This window comes from Dendrobates tinctorius, unplaced genomic scaffold (genome assembly GCF_039654945.1).
Source record: "Dendrobates tinctorius isolate UK_male_01 unplaced genomic scaffold, ASM3965494v1 ptg000003l, whole genome shotgun sequence".
NCBI classification, from domain to species: Eukaryota; Metazoa; Chordata; class Amphibia; order Anura; family Dendrobatidae; genus Dendrobates; species Dendrobates tinctorius.
Genome location: NW_027361671.1, coordinates 71,080,821 through 71,106,407, shown reverse-complemented (window position 1 = coordinate 71,106,407; position 25,587 = coordinate 71,080,821). Strand labels below are relative to the sequence as shown.

The 25,587-nt window shown below is 43.1% G+C and overlaps 1 protein-coding gene across 5 annotated transcripts in view; it reads right to left on the bottom strand.

Annotated features, from left to right (window-relative positions):
- The window catches only part of CSNK1G3 (casein kinase 1 gamma 3), a 160,582-nt gene that overhangs the window by 98,475 nt on the left and 36,520 nt on the right, over window positions 1-25,587 (bottom strand). For all 5 annotated transcript variants that reach the window (XM_073556828.1, XM_073556758.1, XM_073556697.1 and 2 more), the window contains exon 2: window positions 12,875-13,297. In XM_073556828.1, coding sequence (XP_073412929.1) covers window positions 12,875-13,052 — 178 coding nt within the window. In that variant the 5' untranslated portion in view covers window positions 13,053-13,297. The remainder of the gene's footprint in view (window positions 1-12,874; window positions 13,298-25,587) is intronic.

The following is a 25,587-nucleotide window of genomic DNA, read 5'->3' as shown; positions in this document are numbered from 1 at the left end:
AGCCTTTACTGGCTAGTTTACAGGGGGTCCCCAGAAAAAAAAAAAAAAACAAATGAAGTAGGGTCTCCCTATAAAATCTAACCAGCCAATGCTAAGCAGACAGCTGCGGGCTGATATTAATGGCCTAGGAATGGGCCATGGATATCGGGCCCCCCTCCTAGACTAAAAACCATCAGCTCTCAGCCACCCCAGAAAGATGCGCCAAATCCGGCACTAAGCCTCCCAATACTAACCCCATAGTGATGATATGAAACAAAAAAAAACAGAATAAAGCCCTTTCTTTGAAATTATACTGACGACTACTTTATGGTTTAGTTTAGATTTAATACTCACATCATCGCTCAATCCACTGAAGCCATGATCTCCTGTAACAGAATTCAAATAAACAATGTCCGCAGAGAAGATAATTCACAATGTCCCACAACGATCCTGATGTGCCTGCTCTCAAGGACAGCTGGCTACACACTGACACAGGAGGTAGTCACTCCTGCATTGTGAAGCGCTTTGCTGCCATGAGAGTGGTCACACAAATTCATTAGCTGGCCTCTCCCACAGCAGCACAGGACTATACACTGCAGAAGTGATGACGCTTTTATCAGTATGAAACTGACAGCCAGTTAGGTAAGGTTCACATTTGCGGCTGGGCGAGCTGCAGACTACCACCATGAAGCTCCGGTCAGCTCTGCATACTTCTGCATGCGGCCTGCGTACCCTATCTTTAGCACTGGGTACGCAGGTTGTGCCACGGTATGCGGAAGCCTCCGCATGCAGCGTTTTGACGATGCGACAAAAAAAAAAATTCCAACATGGTGCGTTTGATGTGGGTCGCCGCATCGTCATAACGACGCATGCGGAGGCACCCGCATACTGCGGCACGATCTGCGTACCCAATGCTAAACATAGGGTACGCAAGCCGCATGCAGAAGTATGCGGCCGTAGGCGGAGTTGACCGGAGGAGGTGCGGCCGTGGGCAGAGCTTCACGTAGGACATCCGCAGCTCGCCCAGCCGCAAATATGAACCTAGCCTTAGAGCAGTCACAGTGAATGTTCTACAAGCGAGATCGCCGTGGGACACTGGATCACGTGGACTATGGCAGACAGGAGAGTATATGTTTTATTATTTTTGATTGTTTAGAGACATGGGCATTGGGTGTTAAGGTGAGTATGTAGTTATTTTTTATGTTACTTTTTTTTTTTTTTTTTTTAGAAGAAACAAGGGCATCAGCGATTTGTTAGGGGATTATGTGTTTATTTTTATTTGAATATGTATTTAATTTTAAAGGTTTATTTTTTAAGTTTGAGCACAGGCGTCGGCTGACGAGAATCTACTTGTCCCATCAGCAGCGCCTGCTATCACTGTTATCAGTGACAGCAAATGCAGCTTGATGGAAGTATCCGTCTCATCAGCAGACACCTGCTGACCTGCATTAAGATCAGGTGGACTGGTCTGCACATTTTAAGTGCACCCCATAAGGACAGACACCCCAATACACCCAACCAACACTAAAGGGCCTGGCTGCATATACAATGGAAAAAAGTGCAATAAAAAAATATGATGAATAATGTATAAGAAATACATTACATGAGGTATTGGTTGATGTTTTGTCCAAAATAGGCAAGCTCGCAACCCACGCCAAGGGTCCCCACACTTGCGAGTCCTAACACTAAAATTAAAAATGGCTACTATAGGACAAAATTTCAAAACACATCACAAAAATAAAAAGATACAGTCATGGCCAAAAGTTTTGAGAATGACACAAATATTAATTTTTACAAAGTCTACTGCTTCATTTTTTCTAATGGCAATTTGCATATACTCCAGAATGTTATAAAGAGTGATCAGCTTAACAGCAATTACTTGCAAAGTTAATATTTGCCTAGAAAATTAACTTTATCCCCCAAAACACATTTCAACATCATTGCAGCCCTGCCTTAAAAGGACCAGCTAACATCATTTCAGTGATTGCTCCATTAACACAGGTGTGGGTGTTGATGAGGACAGGGCTGGAGATCAATCTGTCATGATTAAGAATGACACCACTGGACACTTTAAAAGGAGGCTGGTGCTTGGCATCATTGTTTCTCTTCTGTTAACCATGGTTATCTCTAAAGAAACACGTGCAGTCATCATTGCACTGCACAAAAATGGCCTAACAGGGAAGAGTACCGCAGCTAGAAAGATTGCACCTCAGTCAACAATCTATCGCATCATCAAGAACTTCAAGTAGAGAGGTTCCCATGTTGCCAAAAAGGCTCCAGGGCGCCCATGAAAGACCAGCAAGCGCCAGGACCGTCTCTTAAAAGTGTTTCAGCTATGGGATCGGGCTACCAGCAGTGCAGAGCTTGCTCAGGAAAGGCAGCAGGCAGGTGTGAGTGCATCTGCACGCACTGTGAGGTGGAGACTCTTGGAGCAAGGCCTGGTCTCAAGGAGGGCAGCAAAGAAGCCACTTCTCTCCAGAAAAAACATCATGGACAGACTGATATTCTGCAAGAGGTACAGGGAGTGGACTGCTGAGGACTGGGGTAAAGTCATTTTCTCTGATGAATCCCCTTTTCGATTTTCCAGATGTCCCAAACAACGGCTTATTCGGAGAAGACCAGGTGAGCGCTACCACCAGTCTTGTCTCATGCCAACTGTCAAGCATCCTGAAACCATTCATGTGTGGGGTTGCTTCTCAGCCAATGGAATGGGCGCTCTCTCAGTCTTGCCTAAAAACACAGCCATGAATAAAGAATGGTACCAGAATGTCCTCCAAGAGCAACTTCTCCCAACCGTCCAAGAGCAGTTTGGCGATCAACAATGCCTTTTTCAACATGATGGAGCACCTTGCCATAAAGCAAAGGTGATAACTAAATGGCTCAGGGAACAAAACAGATTTTGGGACCATGGCCTGGAAACTCCCCAGATCTTAATCCCATTGAGAACTTGTGGTCAATCATCAAGAGACGGGTGGAGAAACAAAAACCTTCAAATTCAGACAAAATAAAAGCATTGATTTTGCAAGAATGGACTGCTATCAGTCAGGATTTGATCCAGAAGTTGATTGAGAGCATGCCAGGGAGAATTGCTGAGGTCCTGAAGAAGAAGGGTCAACACTGCAAATATTGACTTGCTGCATTAACTCATTCTGTCAATATAACCTTTTGTTACTCATAATATGATTGCAATTATATTTCTGTATGTGATAAAAACATCTGACAAACACATAAAAACCAGAGGGCAGCAGATCATGTGAAAATATAATATTTGTGTCATTCTCAAAACTTTTGGCCATGACTGTACAGCCTTACCATTACCAGGTCAGATTACCAATTCACTAGTAGATGCAGCAAACCCATGTTTTAGCAATTGAACAGGTCATTATAGATGTCGGACTAAGACCAGTACTGGCCCTTGGATTGCCATCGCAACCATCAGGACTACACAACTGCAATCTCAGGGTGCCAATGGGGTTAAATATAGAGTCCCCATACTCTTAACCATCTAGAAGCCACTGTCACTGTTAGCAGCATCTGAGGGATTAAACAGCAAAGGTCAATGCAAACAACAATTGTGGTTCATGCGGCAGGGTGTCGGCTCTAGTGTACAAATGCTGCATTCTCTCTCCTAGGAGTATGCCATTTGCTTATATCTCAGGTCATTAAAAGGACATATGGGTGGCCATTAAGAGCGAACATCCACCAAATATTTCTTGATGAACTGGACATGATGTAATAGTGGCTGCAGAGTCAAATAACTTTTTAAAATTTTGCTTCCTCACTGCAGAGATATTAATTTTTGTTAACTTATAAAGTGCCAAATAGTTTAAGTCCTAGTGGGCGTTCTCACACAGTTTTCACTGTGAAGCATATCATTCTCCTTGTATGAGGCTGACTAATCATAATCAGGCAACAGCAAAGCAGAAAAAGAACACAATGAATAGCATAGACCAGGGTTCTTAGTGTGAGATGTATTGTCAGAGTCTTACCTCCAGTCTAACCTCCTCCATGATTAGAAAATGTTGGAGTAAGGCACGGATGACCAACACATTTCAAAAAAGGTGCAGGTGAGGGCAAGAAGCATCACAGCAGAGTTTAGCTGGGTCACAATACAAACCCTTCTATAAGCTCTCCATTTCTCTGCAGCCACCTTCACAGTACTGCCCTTCCCATTACTCTACCTGTTGGGACATGTGTCAATAACACTTATGTTACTTTGTGCTAAACTTGCAATCCCTCTTCAGTGAGATCAGAACAGGGTTTCATTACATCTCACACAGCCATACCCAGACCAGACTCCTCCTGTGCGAGATGTAATGACAGCCCTGATCTCACATTAGAGCAATAAGTTGCTTGAGCACAGCAGACAAGTATGATTACATCTCACACACTGAGAAACCTGCATATTTCCCCAAGTTTTACCACTTGACTATGATTGGTCAGCATCAAACAGGAAAACGAAGTATAAGCCCCCAGTTAAAACTACTTCAGAAATTTTGCAGAGTTTAAGTGGGATTTAATTCAATGGGTGCAAAATACTTCTCAATATCTTTGCAACAGAAAAGCACAATAAAAAAAATACCACAAGTTTTATTTTGCTCTTTATGCACTATTGCATCATGCGTCCAGATCAGCAGGAAATATATTATGAAAGTTTACTTTTTAAATGCATGTATTTGGTGTCAAAAATCAATTTTACAATTGGGTTTCATTAAAATATTTGCCTTTACAGCTCTTCGTTCCCCTGCACACTCAAACTTTGATGTGTTCTGAAGTCATAAATCAGCTCAGAAAGACAGATTGAAAAGAAAAGAAAAATACTAAACACTCCTGTGTCACGGTGAATGTGTAAAATGGTCCTGAAAGGTAGACAACCCCTGTCCAAGTCCCTTCCGATTGATCAAGTCTTTTAAACGGAGACTCTCAAATTGCACCTTGAATTTGTTTTATATCTGTAGACTTAAATACATTTAAAAATGGAAAATTTGTCAAACTTTCTTTGTAAAAGGCTAACCCAAATGAATAAGGCCTCTCTCTAAATCCCATTAGAGCAGTGTTCCTCAACTCCAGTCCTCCAGAGCCACAAATGAGTCATGTTTCCAGGATTTCCTTAGTATGACCCAGATGATCATTGCATAATTCCATCACCTGGTCAATGCTAAGGTAATCCTGAAAACTTGACCTGTTTTGTGGCTCTGGAGTTGGGGTAATATTGTTACGAGAATATGGACCTTTAAGAGACCCTCTAAAGACCACTATACAGATTATTGGCTGATCGATGGTTTGGCCAAATATCCAACCAGATGTTCTCGGCTGTCTCTCTAAAGGAGCACTCGTTTGGTCAAGCGCTCCTGTGTTCTTTACGAAAGAGAGACACTTCTAGAAATCACTTAGAGCAGCTTATCTCCGTGAGAACAAAGTATCATCAGTCTGAAATCAGACATGCCAGATCCTTAACTCCAACAATCAATAGTCTGATGCTTCCATACACGATCCTGTAGGCCGAACTTACCGTTCTTGATAAAGATGGGTTAAGCCAACATGAAGTCTCATGTATAGGAGGTTTAAGTGTTAGGACTAAGGCTGCGTTCACACGTTGCGGTTTTTTGAGTTATCGCGGCGGTTTTAAACACGCGATTTTGCCGCGAAAACGCAAAGAAAAAGCATCCCATGCAATCCTATGGAATTCCGCAATGCTGTGCTAATGCTGCGGATTTTCCCGCGGCGGAATCGCATTGCGGAAAAATACGCAGCATGATCATTATTCTGCGGAATCGCGGCGATTCAGCCCACATAGGAATGCATTGTTCTGCTTAGTTTCCACACGTGGCTGTGCCCACCATGCGAAAAGTAAGCAGAACATTTCCGGATAGTACCCAGGGGGTGGAGGAGAGGAGACTCCTCCAGGCAGTGGGTACCATATCCCCGTATAAAAAAAAAAAAAAAAAAAAAAAAAAAAAAAAAAAAAAAAAAAATCGGGTTATAAGTCCCGCGCAGCCTTACCGATGCTCCCGCCAACTCCCGTTCCCAGAAATGCTTTGCGGCAAGGACCTGTAATGACTTAGCGGTCTCGCGAAACCGCTACTTCATCAAAGGTCTTGCAAGGCATTACTGGGAAAGGGAGCATCGCGATGATCGGGAACGTTGCACGGGGCGCCGGAGGGTGAGAAAAACACGATTTTTTATTATTTTTAACATTAGATCTTTTTACTACTGATGCCGCATAGGCAGCCTCAATAGTAAAAAGTTGGTCACACTAGTAAAGCACTATGTTTGACGAGTGTGATCAACCTGTCAATCAGTTCTCCAAGCGATGCTACAGATCTCTTAGAAAACGCTAGCATTCTGCAAGCTAATTACGCTTGCAAATTGCTAGTTCTGCAACATGTGCACATAGCCGCCCTAAGCAGTAACCTGTGCTCAGGCAGTCCTGGTCTGTGCACATATAGTTAGGTCAGGCAGTCATAGCCAACAAAGGGTTTTCAACCAAGTACTAGAAATGAACATTTTATTTACAATTATTTAATCTGTACAATTACTTTTGGCCCCTTTAAAAACAGGGTGGCACATGTTAAGGAGCTGAAACTCCTAAACCCTTCATCCAATTTTAATGTGGATGCCCTCAAATGAAAGCTGAAAGTCTGAACTTCAACTGCATCTGAATTGTTTTGTTTAAAATTCATTGTGGTAATGTCTAGAACCAAAACTAGAAAAATGTTGTCTCTGACCAAATATATATGGACCTAACTATCACATGGGCATTAAATCATCTGTATGACCACACGTACTGGTAGTCATTTCCTTAGGGTGCTGCAGGGAACAGGCAATGGTAATTTTAGTGGGATGCAGAGAGTAGAATAAGGCTGACCACTATGGCTGTTCTCAATGTCAATGGAGGAAGGTATCCGATGCAGAGAGTTCAGCTGGATCCGGGGATTTATCTGGATAGCTCCCAACATCTATGACATTGTGTAGAAAGCTGAGGATGATAATTGCAGTAATAGCAATAATTAGAGAATTCAGCTTCCAGTTTGATGACCTTGTGCTTTCATGAAGTGAAAGGTTTGCAAGCCTCTAATAGCCTTCAGTCTTAAATATTTTATACGTACTATCCGCTATCTACCCGGAGATACAGAGTCAGGAACACACAGATCCCTCTGCAGAAACAACACATGGACCCCGAGCACAATTATTCACAGCAGCTAATTGAGTCACCCAGCAACAGAAAGTTCCATTAGTGGACAATTATTTCAATCAGCCCAAGCTGAGAAAAATACCAGTATTGTCCTGGGAATGCTGATAAATCCTGGACCAAATCCAGAAAGCAGCGACATACGCAAGCAGCCATCGAGAGATGGAAGGATTCTCCCAGGCGGTTACTGCACGCCGGAAGGCAGGCAGCGGATGGCGAAACTGGAGAAAGTAGCGGGGAGAATGGATTAGACAATGCCCTTTGACCTGCAAAGAGCCAAGATCAGGACCATACGGATTTGGATTACCAACTTAAATGTTTTTTTATGGGGCTATTTATTTTTTCGTCAGTATAGAGGACGGTGAGCAGACACACAGCAGACTGACATCTGAACATGGCCATATCTAAAATTTTATCACAGCGCAAATACAGAAATAAAAAAAATTATGCTCATGTTTTACACAAATATGTTAAATAGCCTTTCAGAAAAAAAAAAAAAAAAAAAAAAAAAAAAAAAAAAACACATTATGTTCAGAATTTTATCTTAAAACACAGGGTGGGTAAATAATCTTCCCAAGGAAGAACATGAGAACCGGAGTGTGGTGGAGGGAACATAAACCTGGGCTCGGATGACTGCACTGAAAAGCGGGCGAGGTACATCTGTAAATGGCAGATGTGACTGGATACTTGTGCGGCCCCGGAGTTGACCGCAGACGGGGGCCGAAGCTTTACATTGCATGAGTTAGTCGGCCCCAGAGCAGTGCACACCTATACTCACTTCCCACTAGTGGTCAGTTTCATGGTCCTTGTGCAGACGGTCACACACGAGCAGTGTGCAAAGCAAATCATAGACTCATCTGAATGCCTGAATTCTGGGGCAGGAGGAAATTCTATTTTTTATTTATTTTTAAACACAGGATTCTAGAGGCACTTAAACCCTTAATGACCGTCAATATAACCCCTTACTGACCTGAAATATAAGCGTATCATCCTCCTACAGGTGACCATCCAGCAGCTGTCGGCTGCACACTATAGCTGACAACTTGCTGCCTCAGCCAGCCACGATCAGTGTTGTCACTGTCCATCTATTTAACCCCTTAAATGCTGCTGTCAATAGTGACTATATCATATAAATGTTTTAAAGAGTGTGGCCTCTCCCTCTTTATCCCATTTGGCACTCTGAGATCATGATTGTGTGGTCCTGATGTTTGCCATGGCAAGTCATGAGTAAATAGCGGCCTTAGAGTCTGCCGGCTACACTGACCTGTTGAAAAGTCAGCGACATTTAGGTGGTAAAAAAATCAACTTTTTCATTCCCATCATGCCATTTTGTATTAATTCCTGAAAAGCACCTGAAGGGTTAATAAACTACCTGACAGCAGTTTTCAATAAGTCAAGGGGTGCCGTTTTTAAAATGCCATCACTTTTGGGATTTTTCCAATATATACGGCCCCCAAACTCACTTCAAACCTTGAGAGGTCCCTAAAAAAAATTATTTTGTAAATTTCCATGAAAAAATGAAAAATTACTGCTACATGTTTCAACCTCCTAAAATGCTAACAAAATAAAAACATTTTTCAAATGGTGCTGATGTAGAGCAGACATGTGGGAAATATTAGTTATTAAAGTTTTGCTATGGTATGACTCTCTGAATTAAAGGGATAATCAAAGTTTGAAAACTGCTAATTTTTTTTACATTTTTGTCAAATTTCTGATATTTTTATAAATAAACACAAAACATGTGAACCTAAATTTACCATGATCATAAAGTATAATGTGTCATGAAAAAAAAAAAAAAAACAATCTCAAAATCACTGGATTTTGTCAAAGCGTTCCAGAGTTATTTCCACAAAGTAACACTGGTCAGATTTTTAAAATTTGGCTGTCACTAAGGGGTTAAAGGGGCTGTCCAATAGCATAGAACCTTAATGGGGGCTTTACACACTGGGAGTATGTAATTGATGTTCAATTTTCAACTTCTACTAAAAGACATTTGTGCCACATGTACACGTGACGCAAGTCTAATACTCATTCCACATGTCCATGGGGCCCAAATATCTTCATCTGATCCAAAGCGCAATTCTGGAACAGTACGAGGTTCAGTATTCTAGAACCACACTATGGGCCAAGTGACAAGATAACTGGGCCATTGAACATGTTTAAATGGCGGCTTACTATGGGCCACAGAGTGCGCTATTCAGGCGGTGCAGCAGTGGAGCCATTACATTGTGATAAGTATCTGCAGATAGGAGCGCACACAGCGAGGAGAGACACCGCGAAGAGCGCACACCGTTACTGCACAGTGTGTGTAATATAGTGTGTGCACCAGGTAAGTGTGTCTTCGAGTCTACGCTTGTCAGGTTCACACTGCCCTAGAAGTCCCCGCAGCATCTCATTTCTATCCCCCATAACAGGGACAGATGTGACTCGTGGGCCGGTTTGCAAAGGTCTGCATCAAAGAATTATAGCGTTCTTAGTGCACAGACATCCATGAAGTCATTTCCAAGAACCCTAAACTGACTGCAAAAGGGGGGTCCCCCAGCATTTGTGTCACAGTGGAACCATGGTGACGATTGCAAATAAAGGGTTCAACAGCCAGGCCAGTGCAGCACTTTACAAGTAAATAGCACAAGGACCCAATGCCATCCTATACGCTAGACTACAAGGACCCAATGTCAGCCTACACGCTAGACCACAAGGACCCAATGCCAGCCTATACGCTAGACCACAAGGACCCAATGCCAGCCTACACGCTAGACCACAAGGACCCAATGCCAGCCTACACGCTAGACCACAAGGACCCAATGCCAGCCTACACGCTAGACCACAAGGACCCAATGCCAGCCTATACGCTAGACCACAAGGACCCAATGCCAGCCTATACGCTAGACCACAAGGACCCAATGCCAGCCTATACGCTAGACCACAAGAAATCCCGGAGTGTCAACTGTAGATTCTTTGGCTATTGTTACAATTCTTGATACGTATTTTACATAGTACAGCAAGAACCACCATTAAATGACAGAACGAGCCATATGCACTACAAATGCAGGTTATATTCTAAGCCCCACTGGAGCCGGCTACAGACCCAACCTGAAAGAGAATGGAGGAAAAAATACCAGTTAGGCGGGCCGTGCACATACGATTGCTGATGGCAGTGGAACAGGCTGTCACGAGGTGGCGAGTAGGGATGAGCCATACACATCAGACTCGGCAGGGTCAGTTAACATAAAGGGGATGTCCACTTCTCGGACAACCCCTTCTCAATACCTGTATCCCACCCCCCCCCCCCAGCAAAATAACACCTACACTCCCCTCCAGCGCAGTTTCAGTTGTGTCACTGGCTCTGTCGTGGCTCGTGACATTGTTAGCTGTGGCTGCCACCTCATTTCTTCCGGATGTCTATTACATCCGTAGCAGAGAGGAGAGGAGCCAGCGCCGATTGCCATGTCACACAATCCCTGTGGCCAATCAGCAATGGCTTCACATTGCTCTCCTGTGGACGCAAATTAACATCCGGTGGAAGTCAATCAACAGCCGTGTCCAACGGTCCCGCGAGCGCCAGTACCGGGACCCCTGAAAAGGTGGTGGCGAGTGTAGGTGTTATTACTATACTGGGAGGACACAAGGATTGAGAAGGGAGCTGTCCTGTTCTTATGCAATAAGTACAACACGCATTACTATATAACATAAGCTTTATTACTCCAGCGACAGCTCACAGCATATGCCAGATGAGTGAGAATATACAATATGTGAATACACAGGATCACAAGTATATGCCAGAGGAGTCCCGTACAGTCAGAATATACATTATGTGAACACAGGATCACACACGTATATGCTAGATCATATATAAAAAAATAACGGAGACTCCTGATACACAAAAACTAGGCAGGGAAACTATCTGGTTACACTGTAGAGAAACTTCTAGGGGTCTTCAATGAATTAACCCATGGGATAGGTCATCAATATGAGATCAGAGGGGTCAGACACCTGGTACCCCCCATTGATCAGTAGAAGTCAGCTTAGGGTATGTGCACACATAGTTTTTTGTCTCTGCGGATTTTGTAGAGAAAACCGCAGGTAAATCCGCAGGACAAAGTTTTGCGTGCGGTTTTGCCCTGCGGTTTTACACCTCATAATGGATGAGGTGTAAAACTGCAGCGTTTCTGCAACAAACAATTGACATGCTGCGTTTTGAAAACCGCGCGGAAAAAAACGCAGCATGTGCACAGCTTTTTTTTTATTTCCATAGGAAATAAAGGTACTGTACAACGCAGCAGAATCTGCACCGTTTCTGCAGAGCCAAAAACGCTGCGGAAACGCAGCAGAAACCGCAAAGTGTGCACATACCCTTAGACCATGGCCAGTTATAACCAATGGCGAGAGCAGAAAACCAACTCTATACATTACTGCAATCTCCCATTAAAGTAAGTACACTGCAGTAGTCTGTGGCCATGTACATTGCTCAGTCAATGCTGACTCTTTACACCCACCTACTCTACTTCTATCAGGCAGGTGTAGAAACAGATTTTAGCTAAATAAATGGAGGTGGCGAGTGTCGGATCCACACCGATCTCAGATTGATGAAAATATAGGTCATCAATTGCTCAGACCACACGGCTTCTTTAAAATGAGTATGCTATGTTGACCCACTTTGTCCCTTGGCTCTCCTATGCTTGACACTACCATGGGGACAGTTTGAATGTCCACCAACCAACAAGTAGAGAGAGTAGAAACATCCTTCAGTGAGGACTCGCATAACTCCTGTTGCTTTGTATAATATGTCGATTTGGCCTCGCCCTGTCCAGAAAAAATTGTGGGTTAGTACTAGTTATTTTTCTCAACAGTCTGGTGGTGCACACAAGGAGTCGTTACCATAGTTCTTAAAGAGAACCAGGCATGTCAAAAACAGACCATTAACCAACAGATGTGTGGTTAATATGCAGGTTATAGCGTTGTAAAGCCGTGCCGCCGCTGCACTTAAAGTCCAGATGTCGGGAGAAAATTATATTTGCTATTCCTCCCGGCAGCCTCAGGCTTTCGGTCAGAGGTGCGGCCTCTACAGTTATGGCTTAGAGCATAGCGAGTGGCGGCTGTAACCACTCCCTGGCACTAACTGACAGCCGGCTCAACAGTGCATCAGTGCCGAGCCAGCTGTCAGTCAGTGCCGAGGAAGTGGTTCCAGCAACCGCGGCAACTGAAGCCGCAACGCTGAGGAAGGAATAATAAAGTTTATTTCTTCCCAGCAGCAGGGCTTTCAGTGACCACATGGCTTTAGAACGCTATTAACCTCATAACTGCAGGTTAATAGCTTTGGGGTTTTTTTTTTTTTGGTTTTTTTTACACATGAGAAGTTACCTTTAAAATAAGCAGAACCCAGACACCTACTACAGGAAGGCTATAAAGTGAACAGACCAAGTCTAGTCATATAACACTGCATTTATGAGAATGTTAGCCTGGCAGAGAATATGTGATTGCAAATTAAAAAGACAAAAATTATCCAAAACTCTCAAGGAAGATCCATTTCCTAGAGGAATTGCCAGATGGTTCATGTGCACAAAAGAGAAAACTTCATTATTAATTTACTGCGATCTCTGAATACACTACAGAAGCGTCTTCACAAGTCTGGGACTTCTAATATAATAGACTACAGTTTTATAGGTGTCTGTCTGGACGTCCAGGCGTTGTCATTGCACTTACCTAATCGAAGCTCGCCAAAATTTCCACATCCAATCTTTTTACCCACTCTAAAATTAGGTCCAACCATCAATACTCCAGAGTTTGAGGAACCAGTACGTGTGCCATGACCCGACCGTCCACCACTAGGCCGGGCCATCCTCTCATCAGGTTTGTCCTTGTCTTTCTTTTTGCCATCCATATCAAGTTTACGGTACTCCACTTTGAATTCTTTTTTAAAGACAAGCAAACTTAAATGGGGTGTTGTAAAAGTGGAAACATAACTAGAGAAGCCCCCCTCTGGATGTTCTTAATCTCTCAGCTGGTAATGAGGGCTCAGCAAAGGCGGATTCATCCCATTCGCAAATGGTTTCCACTGGGGACTTCCGCGCAGCAAAGGTTGTCCTCCGCGTCAGTTCGTCAATCCAAACGGCCGGGGCCAGATACCTGGAAGAGAAAAAGATTTGGTAAACTAAACGTCAAATAAAATCACAAAGACATAAGAAAGTCCTAAATGATGGGGCACGGTAGTCTACCCAGCATAGCCATTAATAAACGTACAGGGAAATGAAAATATGGAGGAATCTGCAGCGCTAGCCCCGAGTCAGATCTTCAAAGATTATCCGTACGCAGTCAATTTTTATAGATTTTTTTTTTTTTTTTAAACTACTCCACCATTTTTCTCCCATTGAGCCACCACCGAACCTTTAGCATTGTTCCCAGACATAGGCCTCAGCAGTCTACAAGTTTCAATGCTCAACAATGATAGTCATGATGCCAGGAATACAGAATACGACTGCCAAGATGGGAGCCCAGCTGGAGAGTTAGGCCAGGGTCAGACTTGCGAGGACAATGCGAGAAACTCGCGAGAGTCTCTCGCATCCGGCACTCGGGACCGGAGTGTGCGGCTGCATAGAAATACATGCAGCCGCACACTCCAGTCCGAGTCCCAGGGGCAGTGCCAGGTATTGATGTGCGAGTTTCTCGTGTCACACTCGCAAGTCTGACCCCAGCCTTAATGTTGGACTATCTGGGAGAAACCAAAATAAAATTGAAAATGAACAACGTGTGTAACGGTTTTCATCTCCAATCCATTTTCGACAGAACACTGGCAAGATCCTTTCAAATTCAAGAAATTTTTTGCATAATCTGTAGTAACGCAGAAATTAAAGAGACTTGGCGTTTTTATTCCAGATTCGATCAGCTCAACCAAATCATTGCATAGAACGCAGAGCATAGACACTCGGAGAGAGCACACAAAACGGAACAAGGTAGACAAGTTAATCATAAATTTACGCCGTAAGTGTGCTCCAATCACTTCCTGGAGTTTTTATTTCCTTCAGTGGCTTATTCCAGCGCACTTGTCATCAAGACTGACATACTAACAGCCGTCCGGTGAATCAGGACATTAGGTTTTTTTAGCCCAAGGATGTTGTAGAGAATCGATAATTAGCGTGGTGGGGATACGCACTCAGTCACAGCTTGGATTTCACATAGAACTCAAAATAATAAAATGTGCCGTCAATAGTTGCATAAATCTGCACTTCTATATTACAGCGCTGCAGTGGCTGCAAACTAATGTATCTATCCATTTGCTGTGATGGCAGGAGTCTCATGTATTCATATGTGGGGTTCCCTCACCCCAGGCTGCTGTGTCAGTTTATCCCCCATTTACCCAATCAGTGCCTGGAAGGTGCATCAAAACTTTAGCCAAGGCAGCATAGCCACGTTGGCATGTTCCCCTCAACCAGATAATGACCAAGCAAATTAAAATTATATTGTTTGATTCTGAGCCTTAACCCCACGCCGTAGGGGTACAGTGGTGGGAGGTTAAAGAAATCAAACACAAGCAAGTTGCGTGCCCATCTGTCAGACACTGAAAACCTAAGACCCTGGGGAGAAGAAGCGGTTTATTACTGCTTCTGTCTTCTCATTTGCCGTCCACATAACGCACATCACGTGCCATGTAGCAAACCGAAGCATCGGCAGTGTAGGACTTGGCAATCACATGATCGTTGGGTCTCTGCCAGTGTAGCAAAGAGCCAGGGTCCTAGAAGGCCCAGATCAGCTCTGCTAATGAAGCCTCGTACACCAAGTTTTCCCCTGTAACTGGTACTCTTATGGGTGCCACAGTTACAGTGGGGGGGGGAAAAAAAATTGTTCCCTAAAGATCTTATGATATCTTGGAGTACAAAGTAATATTAAAAATAAAACATCTGAAAATAAATATATGTAATATATATAACAAAACCTACACAATAAGTATCTACGGAATTATGATAACTTGGAGAATTCATTCAATGGGTTATTTGGTGTGAAACTTGAAAAAAAAAAAAAAATCATTATGGTTATAGTCTGGTTACTAAGCAGTTAAAATTAATACTGAAAGAGGAAAGAAAAATAGTTTTATCAATATCCTCCAGTCATGTAATATAAGATGGCAGGTGAAAGCAGAGCGAATGTGCTGCAGAACAGACATGACCACATTGCTTTCTGTAGAAGACTTCAGTACTGCTAGACCACATTCTAACACACAAACCACAAAGAAAACAAAACCTCCAAAATACACAGTCAGCACAAGTTACATCACTAGTACGAAGATGGGTCTGCTGAAATCACGCCATTATTCATCGTCTGCTGCCTAGCTCTCATGTCATCAGAGCTCCAGCCTCTTGTATACTCATAGTATCACAGAGCCAGCTTCCATGTTATCCATACAACCTATATAAAATACTCCAAATACCATACGAAGCTGATAGACATTAGTAGAAATTCACCTTTTCGGTGTCTTGTCACAACGCCATCTGCAGCACTTCCTTACATGCTCAGGCATTTAGCTTTGTGCATACTGGGTCATCCTGAACGCCCAGGCAGCCAAATTTAGGCATCTATTTCATGAAAGGCATTTTTTTCCCAAACTCAAAAAAATTTGTAACAGGTTGGTCAAAAACAACTATATCACAAGGATGGATCCCTACTGGGTGTTTATTCACTCTAGGACCTAGTGTCTAGGTGATCTGCAGAATCACTGTGAAGAGCCCCTTTTGGCGTTACATTAACGACCAAGTAATATGATATTGCACAATTTTCCTTGCAGTGATGTTTGGAAAGTAAAGTGTCAGCAGCCAAACTGGTAGTGCAACACCCCCAGGGTCATCTCATTGTCAAACAGGGTACATTTAGAAAAATAAAAAATAAAAAAGCTGTTCTTGCTGGAACCTCACTACAGTTGATATTTTAATGGTAATGATGGCTCTAGCAGTTTTTACATATGTGATCAACAAGATGCGTCAGTTCCAGCCCACATGACATTTGGCTGTCCTGTATAAGGGTGAGTGCACACGCTGCGTATTCTGCTGCGGATAATTCCGCACGGATTTGCAGGTAAAACCGCAGGTAAAGTGACCTGCGGTTTTCCTGAGGATTTGCCGCGGTTTTCCCCTGCGGATTGACACCTGGACAATGGAACAGGTGTCAAACCGCTACAGAATCCGAAGAATTGACATACTGCGGATTTAAAACCGCGGAAAAATCCGCAGCATGTGCACTGCGGATTTGAGATCCCATTGGCTAACATTGTACTGAACAATGTCTGCGGAACTGCTGCGGATCCGCAGGGCCAAATCTGCTGAGGATCCACAGCAGAATCCAAAACGTGTGCACATAGCCTTAGACTTTTTTGATTTTACAGAATCATTGACCGTTGTTTCCGGTAATTCTAAGGTCAAGTTGCAAAGATGGGTTTTGACATTGCGTATTTTCGTTTTGCAGAGCGCCGTATCTTGCAGTTCCAGCCAAGTGATTCATAGAAACTTAAAGTGCTGAAGGCTGCGTTCACACGTTCAGGTTTTTTCGCGTTTTCGTGGCGTTTTTTAGCTTGCAATTATGGCACGAAAACGCAAAAAAACAGCATCCCATGCATTCCTATGGGATTCCGCAATGCTGTGCTAATGCTGCGGATTTGCATTGCGGTAAAATACACAGCATGCTCATTAATTTGCGAAATTGCGGCGATTCCGCCCACATAGGAATGCATTGTTCTGCTTACTTTCCGCATGTGGCTGTGCCCACTATGCAAAAGTAAGCAGAACATTTGCGGATGGAACCCACGGTCCGGAGGAGAGGAGACTATCCTCTGGGCGCCATATCCCTGTAAAAAAAAAAAATAAAAAATAATGGAAAAAAAAAAAAAAAAAAAAAAAAAAAAAAAAAAAAAAATCGGGTTATATTCCCCTTCCGACGTCCCACGCAGCGTCCACAGGCCCCTGCGATGCTCCGGCAGGTCCCGTTCCCATTAGTGCATTGCGATGACCTTTGCTGACGTCGCGTCCCGCGATGCTGTAGCGGTCTTGCGAGATTACCACATCAAAGGTCATTGCCGCAATGCATCACTGGGAACGGGACCTGCCGGAGCATCACGGAGGCCTGGGGACGCTGCGTGAGACGTCGGTAGGTGAATATAACCCGATTTTTTTTTTTTTTTTTTTTTACTATTTTTTTAACATTAGAGCTTTTCACTACTGATGCTGTATAGGCAGCCTCAATAGTAGAAAGCTAGTCACACTAGTCAAACACTATGTTTGACGAGTGTGACCAACCTGTCAATCAGTTCTCCAAGCGATGCTACAGATCGCTTGGAAAACGCTAGCATTCTACAAGCTAATTACGCTTGCAAAACGCTAGTTTTTCCGGGGGAAAATTGCGGGAATTTAAAATGCGATTTTCCCGCAGAGTGGAAATGCGGAATTCTCGCAGTAACTTACGAGGGAATTCTGCTATGTGTGAACTTAGCCTTAATGCTGCCAGTTTCAAAATTTGCAGAGTGTCAATGTCTCTATGTGCAGATTTTCCTCATAGAATTGCATTAGATGCCGAAAATCTGCAGGTAAAAAACCTCATGTAATTCGCATACAACAGTATAAATAACGTTATCAAAGCCAAATCCTAAGGAGAATTAAAACCAAAGCAGCTTTATTTAAACCATGACGTAACAAACAGTTGCATAAAAAAAAAAAATTAAACACACACAACCAAATTTAGTTGAGGCACCACTCCAGCAATTTTTTTATTGCAGCGTTGCTACTAATCCAAGTTCCATGCCCTTAGTCACAACTCAATGTAAGTCTATGGGAGCCAGAAAGAGAGACTTGCACTGAAAGATTGTGACCGTTCCCGCTGACTCCCAGTCAGTCAGAAGTTGCTGTCACAAGATGGCAGAGCCGCTCCGGGATGGCAGCAGGCAAATCTGAAACTAGGGTTAGGGAACTTAGATTAGTAGCACCACTACAGTCCTGAAAGTAAAACAAACAAAAAAAAAAAAAAAAAAAAAAAAGCTAGAGTGGTGCTTCACCGAATACTCAACGTGGAAACAAAGCCGAAAAATGTAGTTTCCGCTAGGATTAGTTTTGGGTTTTTTTTCCATTAGGCAAACAAAGATTGACATGTCTATCCTGGTGGACATAGATATGTTCTGTTGTACTATAGAAAGGTGAATCCAGCTTCACGAACAGTCTTCTTTATTAAATGTACGCAAGAAGAAAAATGACATGTCCAGGCAGACACATTGTCAATGCTCCAAACTGCACCTGAAGCCTACAAGGATATTCCTATTGTCTATTGTACAATACAGGAGAGGACATTTTTTCCCTTTCATCACGAAATGTTTCAGCAGGATTAAATGCCATGTGAAATAATCTAGGCTCACAACGCTCGCTTTAACATAGTATGTAAAGCACAATTGTCGGGCCTGTACAAACCTCGTCTTTAATATCCTTGTAATTGGGAGCGCTTTTCCCAAACCTGATTTTCAGATCCCTGCAATTAAAATGATTTATGTACTTTAACCATGCGAGTATGTAAGACCTCTAGAATTCCGTTTCAGAGGCGAAGTGAAATAAACAGAATTAATACATTATTAATTGAACAGTACATGAAAAGTAACCCAACTAAAATACCCGCCAGCCTGTCTGTTTATGCCCATTTATCAGACTGAGCGCTAGAACAACCTAGTGCTGTAAAAGAAGTAATGCGGAAATAAAAGCGTTTTTCAGCACCAGTGAGCATAACATACTAATCACAGGCCAATCTAAACTAATACCTTCAGCTTCGACACATATGGTAGACACCAACAGCTCAGCTGCCCAAACCCTATAGGCCAGGGCAAAGAGATCTTTCCTGGCAACTGAGTATGACTTACTAACATGTACATTTAGCAGTCAGGTACTACAATCTCAATGGGTAGTCCATCATTTCCACAAACTTTCCATAAATCAATAGGACTAGTGAACAAACTGGTAAGGCATTTTTTCTTCTCACCACTGGACTAGTCACTCTCAAACACTGCTAAAATCGGTGAAAAACAAGACAGAAGGCCAGTTTACTGAGGGATCAAATTACAGCTGCCTTCTGAGGTCTACACAAATGCTATAGGGTGAGAGGGATCAACAACACAGGTTGAAAATCAAATACAGAGATGCTGCTTCCTGAAGTTTTAGCTCACCCTCTAGATCAGGGGTCTCAAACACGTGGCCCGCCCTGAGGCAGGCATCTGCGGCCCGCGGTGCACCACATGTCTCACTCCCTGAGGCAGGGGGAAGGCACGCATTCAGGAGCGGCGATGGCATTGGCTGTTCTGTGTGCACACACTGCACAGGACCTGTGATGAGGTCACAGGAAGGGGAGGAGTCAGGGGTCACATGATCAGGGGCCTCAGTGTGTGCAGGACGGACGCTGCTGTCTGTGCTGGTTGTCATGGAACTGGATGAAGGTAAGTTTATGCGTGGGGTCAGGAGGGGTTTACAGGGCGTACGGAGCAGAGTCCAGTGTGTTCGAGGTGTACGGAGCGGAGTCCTGCGTGTACGGGGTGTATTAAGTTTGAAAGGAATGCGGCCCTCCAGCTCAATTTTTTTTTTTTTTATGTGCGGCCCATTTACTCTGCCGAGTTTGAGATCCCTGCTCTAGATGGACTCAGCTACACAAATCAGTACAAACAACTGTATAATGTCCTCCATGTTGCTGCTTCGGAACATGTGAGGGCACACAAGAGCAGGAATTCGTCATGTTTCTGTGTGTATAGTGTATGGGAAAAATTATAGCACTCTCCATCTCCACTAGCTTAGAGACAACTGAAAATTAGAGAGCACGCAAGGGGAAAACTGGTGAAAAATTCAGGATACATATCAAATGAGCAGGAATAGTGTTCTCTCTCATGGGCCCCCATATCTTATTCTGAGCAGTCATCTTAAGTTAAAAAGTATGCTTTAATGCTGAAAACATGACACCAGCACTAGGCTACGTGTGACAGCAACCAAGTCTATGGCTTAGTCAAAGAATGTAATAAGCAAGGTAAAAATGGAGCAAAGATTTCGAAGTGCACCAGACACTGATAGTGGGATAGAAAGCAAAATAAGAGCAAATTCTGAAAAGAGCTACCAGGATGGTGAGCGGACTGCAACCCATGACCTACAAGGATCTGGGAATGTATAGCTTGCAAAAAAGAAGGCCCAGAGAATTAAATTGTTGTCTGCAAATATCTGAAGGGCTGTCACACTGTAGAAGGATCATCCTTATTCTCATTTGCACATGGAAACATGAGAAGCAATAGAATGAAACTGAAAAGAGGAAAGATACAGATTAGAAGCTAGAAAAAAAACTTTTTGACAGTGAGGGTGATCAATGAGTGGAACAGGCTGCCATGAGAGGTGGCGAGTTCTCCTTCAATGGAAGTCTACAGATGCTGGACAGATATCTGTCTGAGATGATTTAGTGAACCAGGCATTGAGCAGGGGGTTGGACCAGATGACCCATGAGGTCCCTTCCAACTTTACCATTCTATGATAAGTTACCCACGATTCACTGCACATTTCAGATTGCCAGCAGAGGGTGAAATGTAGGAAATTGGTGGTTAGCTAAATGCGCATCTATTGGTTTGCGGTCACTACTAAAAACTAGAGTTGAGTTCCCCACACATATAGCAGTGAGTTTTGTCAGTATGGAATATTTTTCCTCTGCCTCTGGAATGTTTTAGTGTTTTTATCATGGAGCGTTCCATGATAAAACTCCTGCTCTATGCCACCACTAGGGGGAGCTTACGAACTAAAAGCTAAATCGAAAATACCAGCTATAGATGGGGAGAGGTGGTTTGAACAATCACCCAAATATCAAGTTATTTGTTTGGATAACAACCAGGGCTGTGGAGTCGGTAAGCCAAACCTGCGACTCCGACTCCTCAATTTCCCTTACACCGACTCCTACATATATTGCTTATATTTAAGTGAAAAATTTATTGTAGTACAATGTGAACATCAGACATTTAATCATTTTTATGATCCAATAATCAAGATATTTAGATAGAACATAATATCTATTTATTGGAATACAACTTTAGAAGACAAAAAAACTAATAAATTGTAAATATGTAATACACTGTATAATATCGATTACATATATACAGTACAGACCAAAGTTCGGACACACCTTCTCATTCAAAGAGTTTTCTTTATTTTCACGACTATGAAAATTGTAGATTCATTCTGAAGGCATCAAAACAATGAATTAACACATGTGGAATTATATAATTACCAAAAAAGTGTGAAACAACTGAAAATACTGTATGTCTTATATTCTAGGTTCTTCAAAGAAGCCACCTTTTTCTTTGATTACTGCTTTGCACACTCTTGGCGTTCTCTTGATGAGCTTCAAGAAGATGTGGTGATGAATGCAGTCTATTTATTCCAACTATCAATTGATGTTGAATTGTTGATGTGTTACTGGGTATCGGTTTGGGCAGCTATGAGATGTACCTGACTGGTGCAAAAAAAAAAAAGTGTTAGGGCCCCGTCACACACAGCGACTCACCAGCGATCCCGACAACGATATCAACTTGTCAGGATTGCTGGTGTGTCGCTACATGATCGCTGGTGAGCTGTCAAACAGGCAGCCTTACAGCGATCAGCACCAGAGACGCCGAGCGGGCACGTCGCTGTGTACGTTAGTTACCAGTGCGCTGATGCAGGGAGCTGGTAACTAAGGTACACATCGGGTTTTTAAGCAGAGCGCGTCACTTAGTTACCAGCGCGCTGATGCAGGGAGCTGGTAACTAAGGTACACATCGGGTTTTTAAGCAGAGCGCGTCACTTAGTTACCAGCGCGCTGATGCAGGGAGCTGGTAACTAAGGTACACATCGAGTTTCTAAGCACTGCGCGCTGCTTAGAGACCCTGCGTTTACCTTAGTTACCAGCGCGCTGATCGCTGGTCTCCCGCCTGTCACATGCAGCGATGCGTGCTGGCCAGCGGGAGACCAGCGATCAAAAATGTCCTGGCCATTTCAGGACGATCAGCGATAAACGGCAGGGGGCCGGTCGCTGGCCAGTGTCACACATAGCGATCTCGCTGGTGAGATCGCTGTTGCGTCACAAAACTTGTGACTCAGCAGCGATCTCGCTAGCGAGATCGCTATGTGTGACGGGGGCTTCAGTCTGTGTGCTACCCGGCTTTCATTCTTTTTGGTACAGTGAAGATATGGATAGACAGATATGGATAAATGGATAGATAGAGCAGATTTCTAATCTGCTTTTGCTATTGAAAACATTATCTATGAGCTCAAAAACCTTTCAGGTGATGCGGTTTTTTAAAAAGCTGATCTGCTTTTGCAGCTGAAAAAATATCCTCAAAAAACGCAAGAAAAACGCTGTGCGTGAAGGTAGCCTTAGATCAGGAATAGAACAGCCATTTATAAGACATTTCCTAACTTTCCCAAATTCCTATGAAAAAATATTCAGCACATTCTGCATTGAACTACTGTACCCAATTTATTATATATTTTAGGAGTCGGACCATTTTATACCGACTCCACCAAAATGAGCTCCAACTCCGACTCCACAGCCCTGATGACAACCCCAAAATTCAACTGACCAATGTATTCAGAGTATATGAGGCCACAAATGTAAAAGGTCTAACCTTATTTTTGGAGAATATTTAAAGGCGTGGTGAGCACAATCAATGATGGTGAGCACTGAGCAGTTCACCATTAGCTCTCGTGGGACAAGACTACATACTATCTTTACTACTTAGCCTCCAGATAATAAATGATGGCAATGTGCTGCAATGTTAAAGAGCTTAAAAAGAGAATACTAACCAATGCCCTACATAAGAGGAGACTTCAGGCATCGCTACGCAAAAAGTGTTACAGCAAAGAAGAAATTGATCGACCATTTCAAAGGCTGCAGAGATCACTGGGAATAAAGAGTGACACTTGATCACAGTCATCGTGCCAAATGCTGTTTGAACTCATCCTGGACCTACATTGTTTAACCTTTCCAAGAACCCATGGAGGACACAGCTGGGTGCACGGACCAAGACATACGTCAGACATGCTCTTGTCAGCTGCCATTCAGGAAAAGCTCGACTACATGACTACCTACCACATTCTGTTGGCACAAGGGAACCTTGCTCCAGAATGGTTACTACAGTGTGACTGCAGTAAGATCTATGGCGAGGCACACGCCACGTGCCAGATTCATTAAGTGGTGTGCACCTCTTATGAAATGTACAATGCCACACTTAATAAAAAAAAATAAAAAAAACAGCATGAGAAAAGCCTAGGGCAATAATGACAGATAATGGAAAATGAGCATTTTTTATTGTATGTCTGTTCTGCAAGGAAGTTCCCATTCAACATATTCCTAATGCCCGCATCTGCAAAAAATAACGTATCTTGTCAATCTAAGGCCCTAGGGTACATTTACACATGAAAGATGCACATACTGCAGAAACAACCCCAACCGCATATATGGAAACCATTTTTTAGTCGCAGACATTTCACAACACATCTGTAGGTTCAGCCATCACCTCTCCTAGACATAATCTGCACGCAAGAACGTCTCACAGATTACAGCAAACACTGATGCACGATAAGCCACCATTGACTCTGAATGATGCGCCGTATTCTGCGGGCCGCTGCCTGGATCTGTCCTTACTCTGCCGGCAGACCGCTTACTAATCAGAACCCAATGAATCTTGATGAACCACATTCCCAGGACTCTTTCATAGACTCCAGAGAAGAGGGACATGAAAGATATGACATCAGGAAGAGAGGGCCAGCCTTAAAGGGGTGATCATCTACAAATTGTAAATAAAGATGTAATGTTGTAAAGTCTCAGGAATGCCAGAGTATGTGGCACACCCAAGGTACGTGTGACAAAGCCGGAAACACAGATGTGTTCTAGGGACGTGATCAGACCACGGAGTATGCCCCCATGCCAAGCTAACCGCCATACCACCATGCCAAGCAATGCGATCGGTATGTAAGCACTAAATGCATGGAACCTCATTATTAAGTAATTAGCCAGGGTTTTGCTCAGAGATTAAAAAAAAAAAAAAAAAAAAAAAACAACCTGTAAGAAAAAAAAAAAAAAAAGAAATCTACAAGATATCTTTCTGTAAAAATGAATCCATAATGGTGTAAAGAAAAAAATTGTGTGTGTGTGGGGGGGGGGGGGGGGGACGCTAATTGGCTGCAGCGGTCATGTGATACAGAGCTAGAAGAGGAAGGACCCATGCAGGGGAAGACACCAGTGTGGTCCTATTTTAAGACCATCAAAGTCCTCTTTTTTAAAAGGTAGGGTGAAGAAAAAAAAAAAAAAAAAAGTGGTGAAACGATTTAACTTCTCATGAGATTTTACTATATGGGGGGGGGGGGGGGGGGAAGACAGACCCTTGTTCAGCTATCATTGGATGCGTCTTTGCCATGCTTGTGAAGTGATGAATGCGGATACTAATATTTTTCTTTACCTACCACGCATTTCGGGTTTTGCTTACCATTTTAAAAGCATTAGAAATCTTTTCAGCACAGCAGTCAGTTATTTTCTAACCTTCTTTATACCTTTCCCCCTCTCCAATCAACTTGTTGATCAAAGTTCCTTCTCCTTTGGTACAATGTATGGAACAAGCCATTTCAGTCACTGGGCAAGGGCTAAAACCAGCAGGTACATTTGCTGCCCTCCATTAAAGAAGGCCCATAATGACACCTGTGTCTGCACAGAATGAATAACCTTACTAATTGACCTCCGCACCACTTTTAATTAGAACACCCCCCGTTTTCATTAAATGAGTCAATTACACCCAATTAGCAGCGTGCATGTCATGACTGTTGATTGCCCATTACTCGCCTACACCTAGTCATTAATTTTTCCATGTTATATGATTTTTATTCTTCAAAAACACTAATTAAAAACAGTGATGTTAGACCGCTATTATTTTGCACATAATTCAAGTTGAACAAAAAGCAGAGTTTAACATTGTTCTATGGTAACTTGTGCGACTTTCTGCGGATACCAGAGACCCTGCTTATTGTCAGATTCCCCTACAGGCTCCATGGACTAGTGTGTGTTAATACTTCACATATCCAGAGCCCGGATAGAGGCTGACAAAGAGCCACAATAATGGACTACATGTCCAAGCAAGAACTCCTAACAAACCATTCTTCTGACCTAAGTAGTTCTGCGATATTAGTCCAAATGACCAGACCTACTAGTGCAAACCAGACCAGTCTTCTGTATCACCTTGGTTTCACCATGTTGCCATTTCCCAAGAAGGGTTTATGGCAACAGTGTGATGCAGCAGCAAAAACAGCAAATGCAATTCTAGGATGTATTAACAGAAGCATACAGTCTAGATCACGTGAAGTCATTATTTCCCTCTACTCCTCTTTGGTCAGACCTCATCTGGAACACTGTGT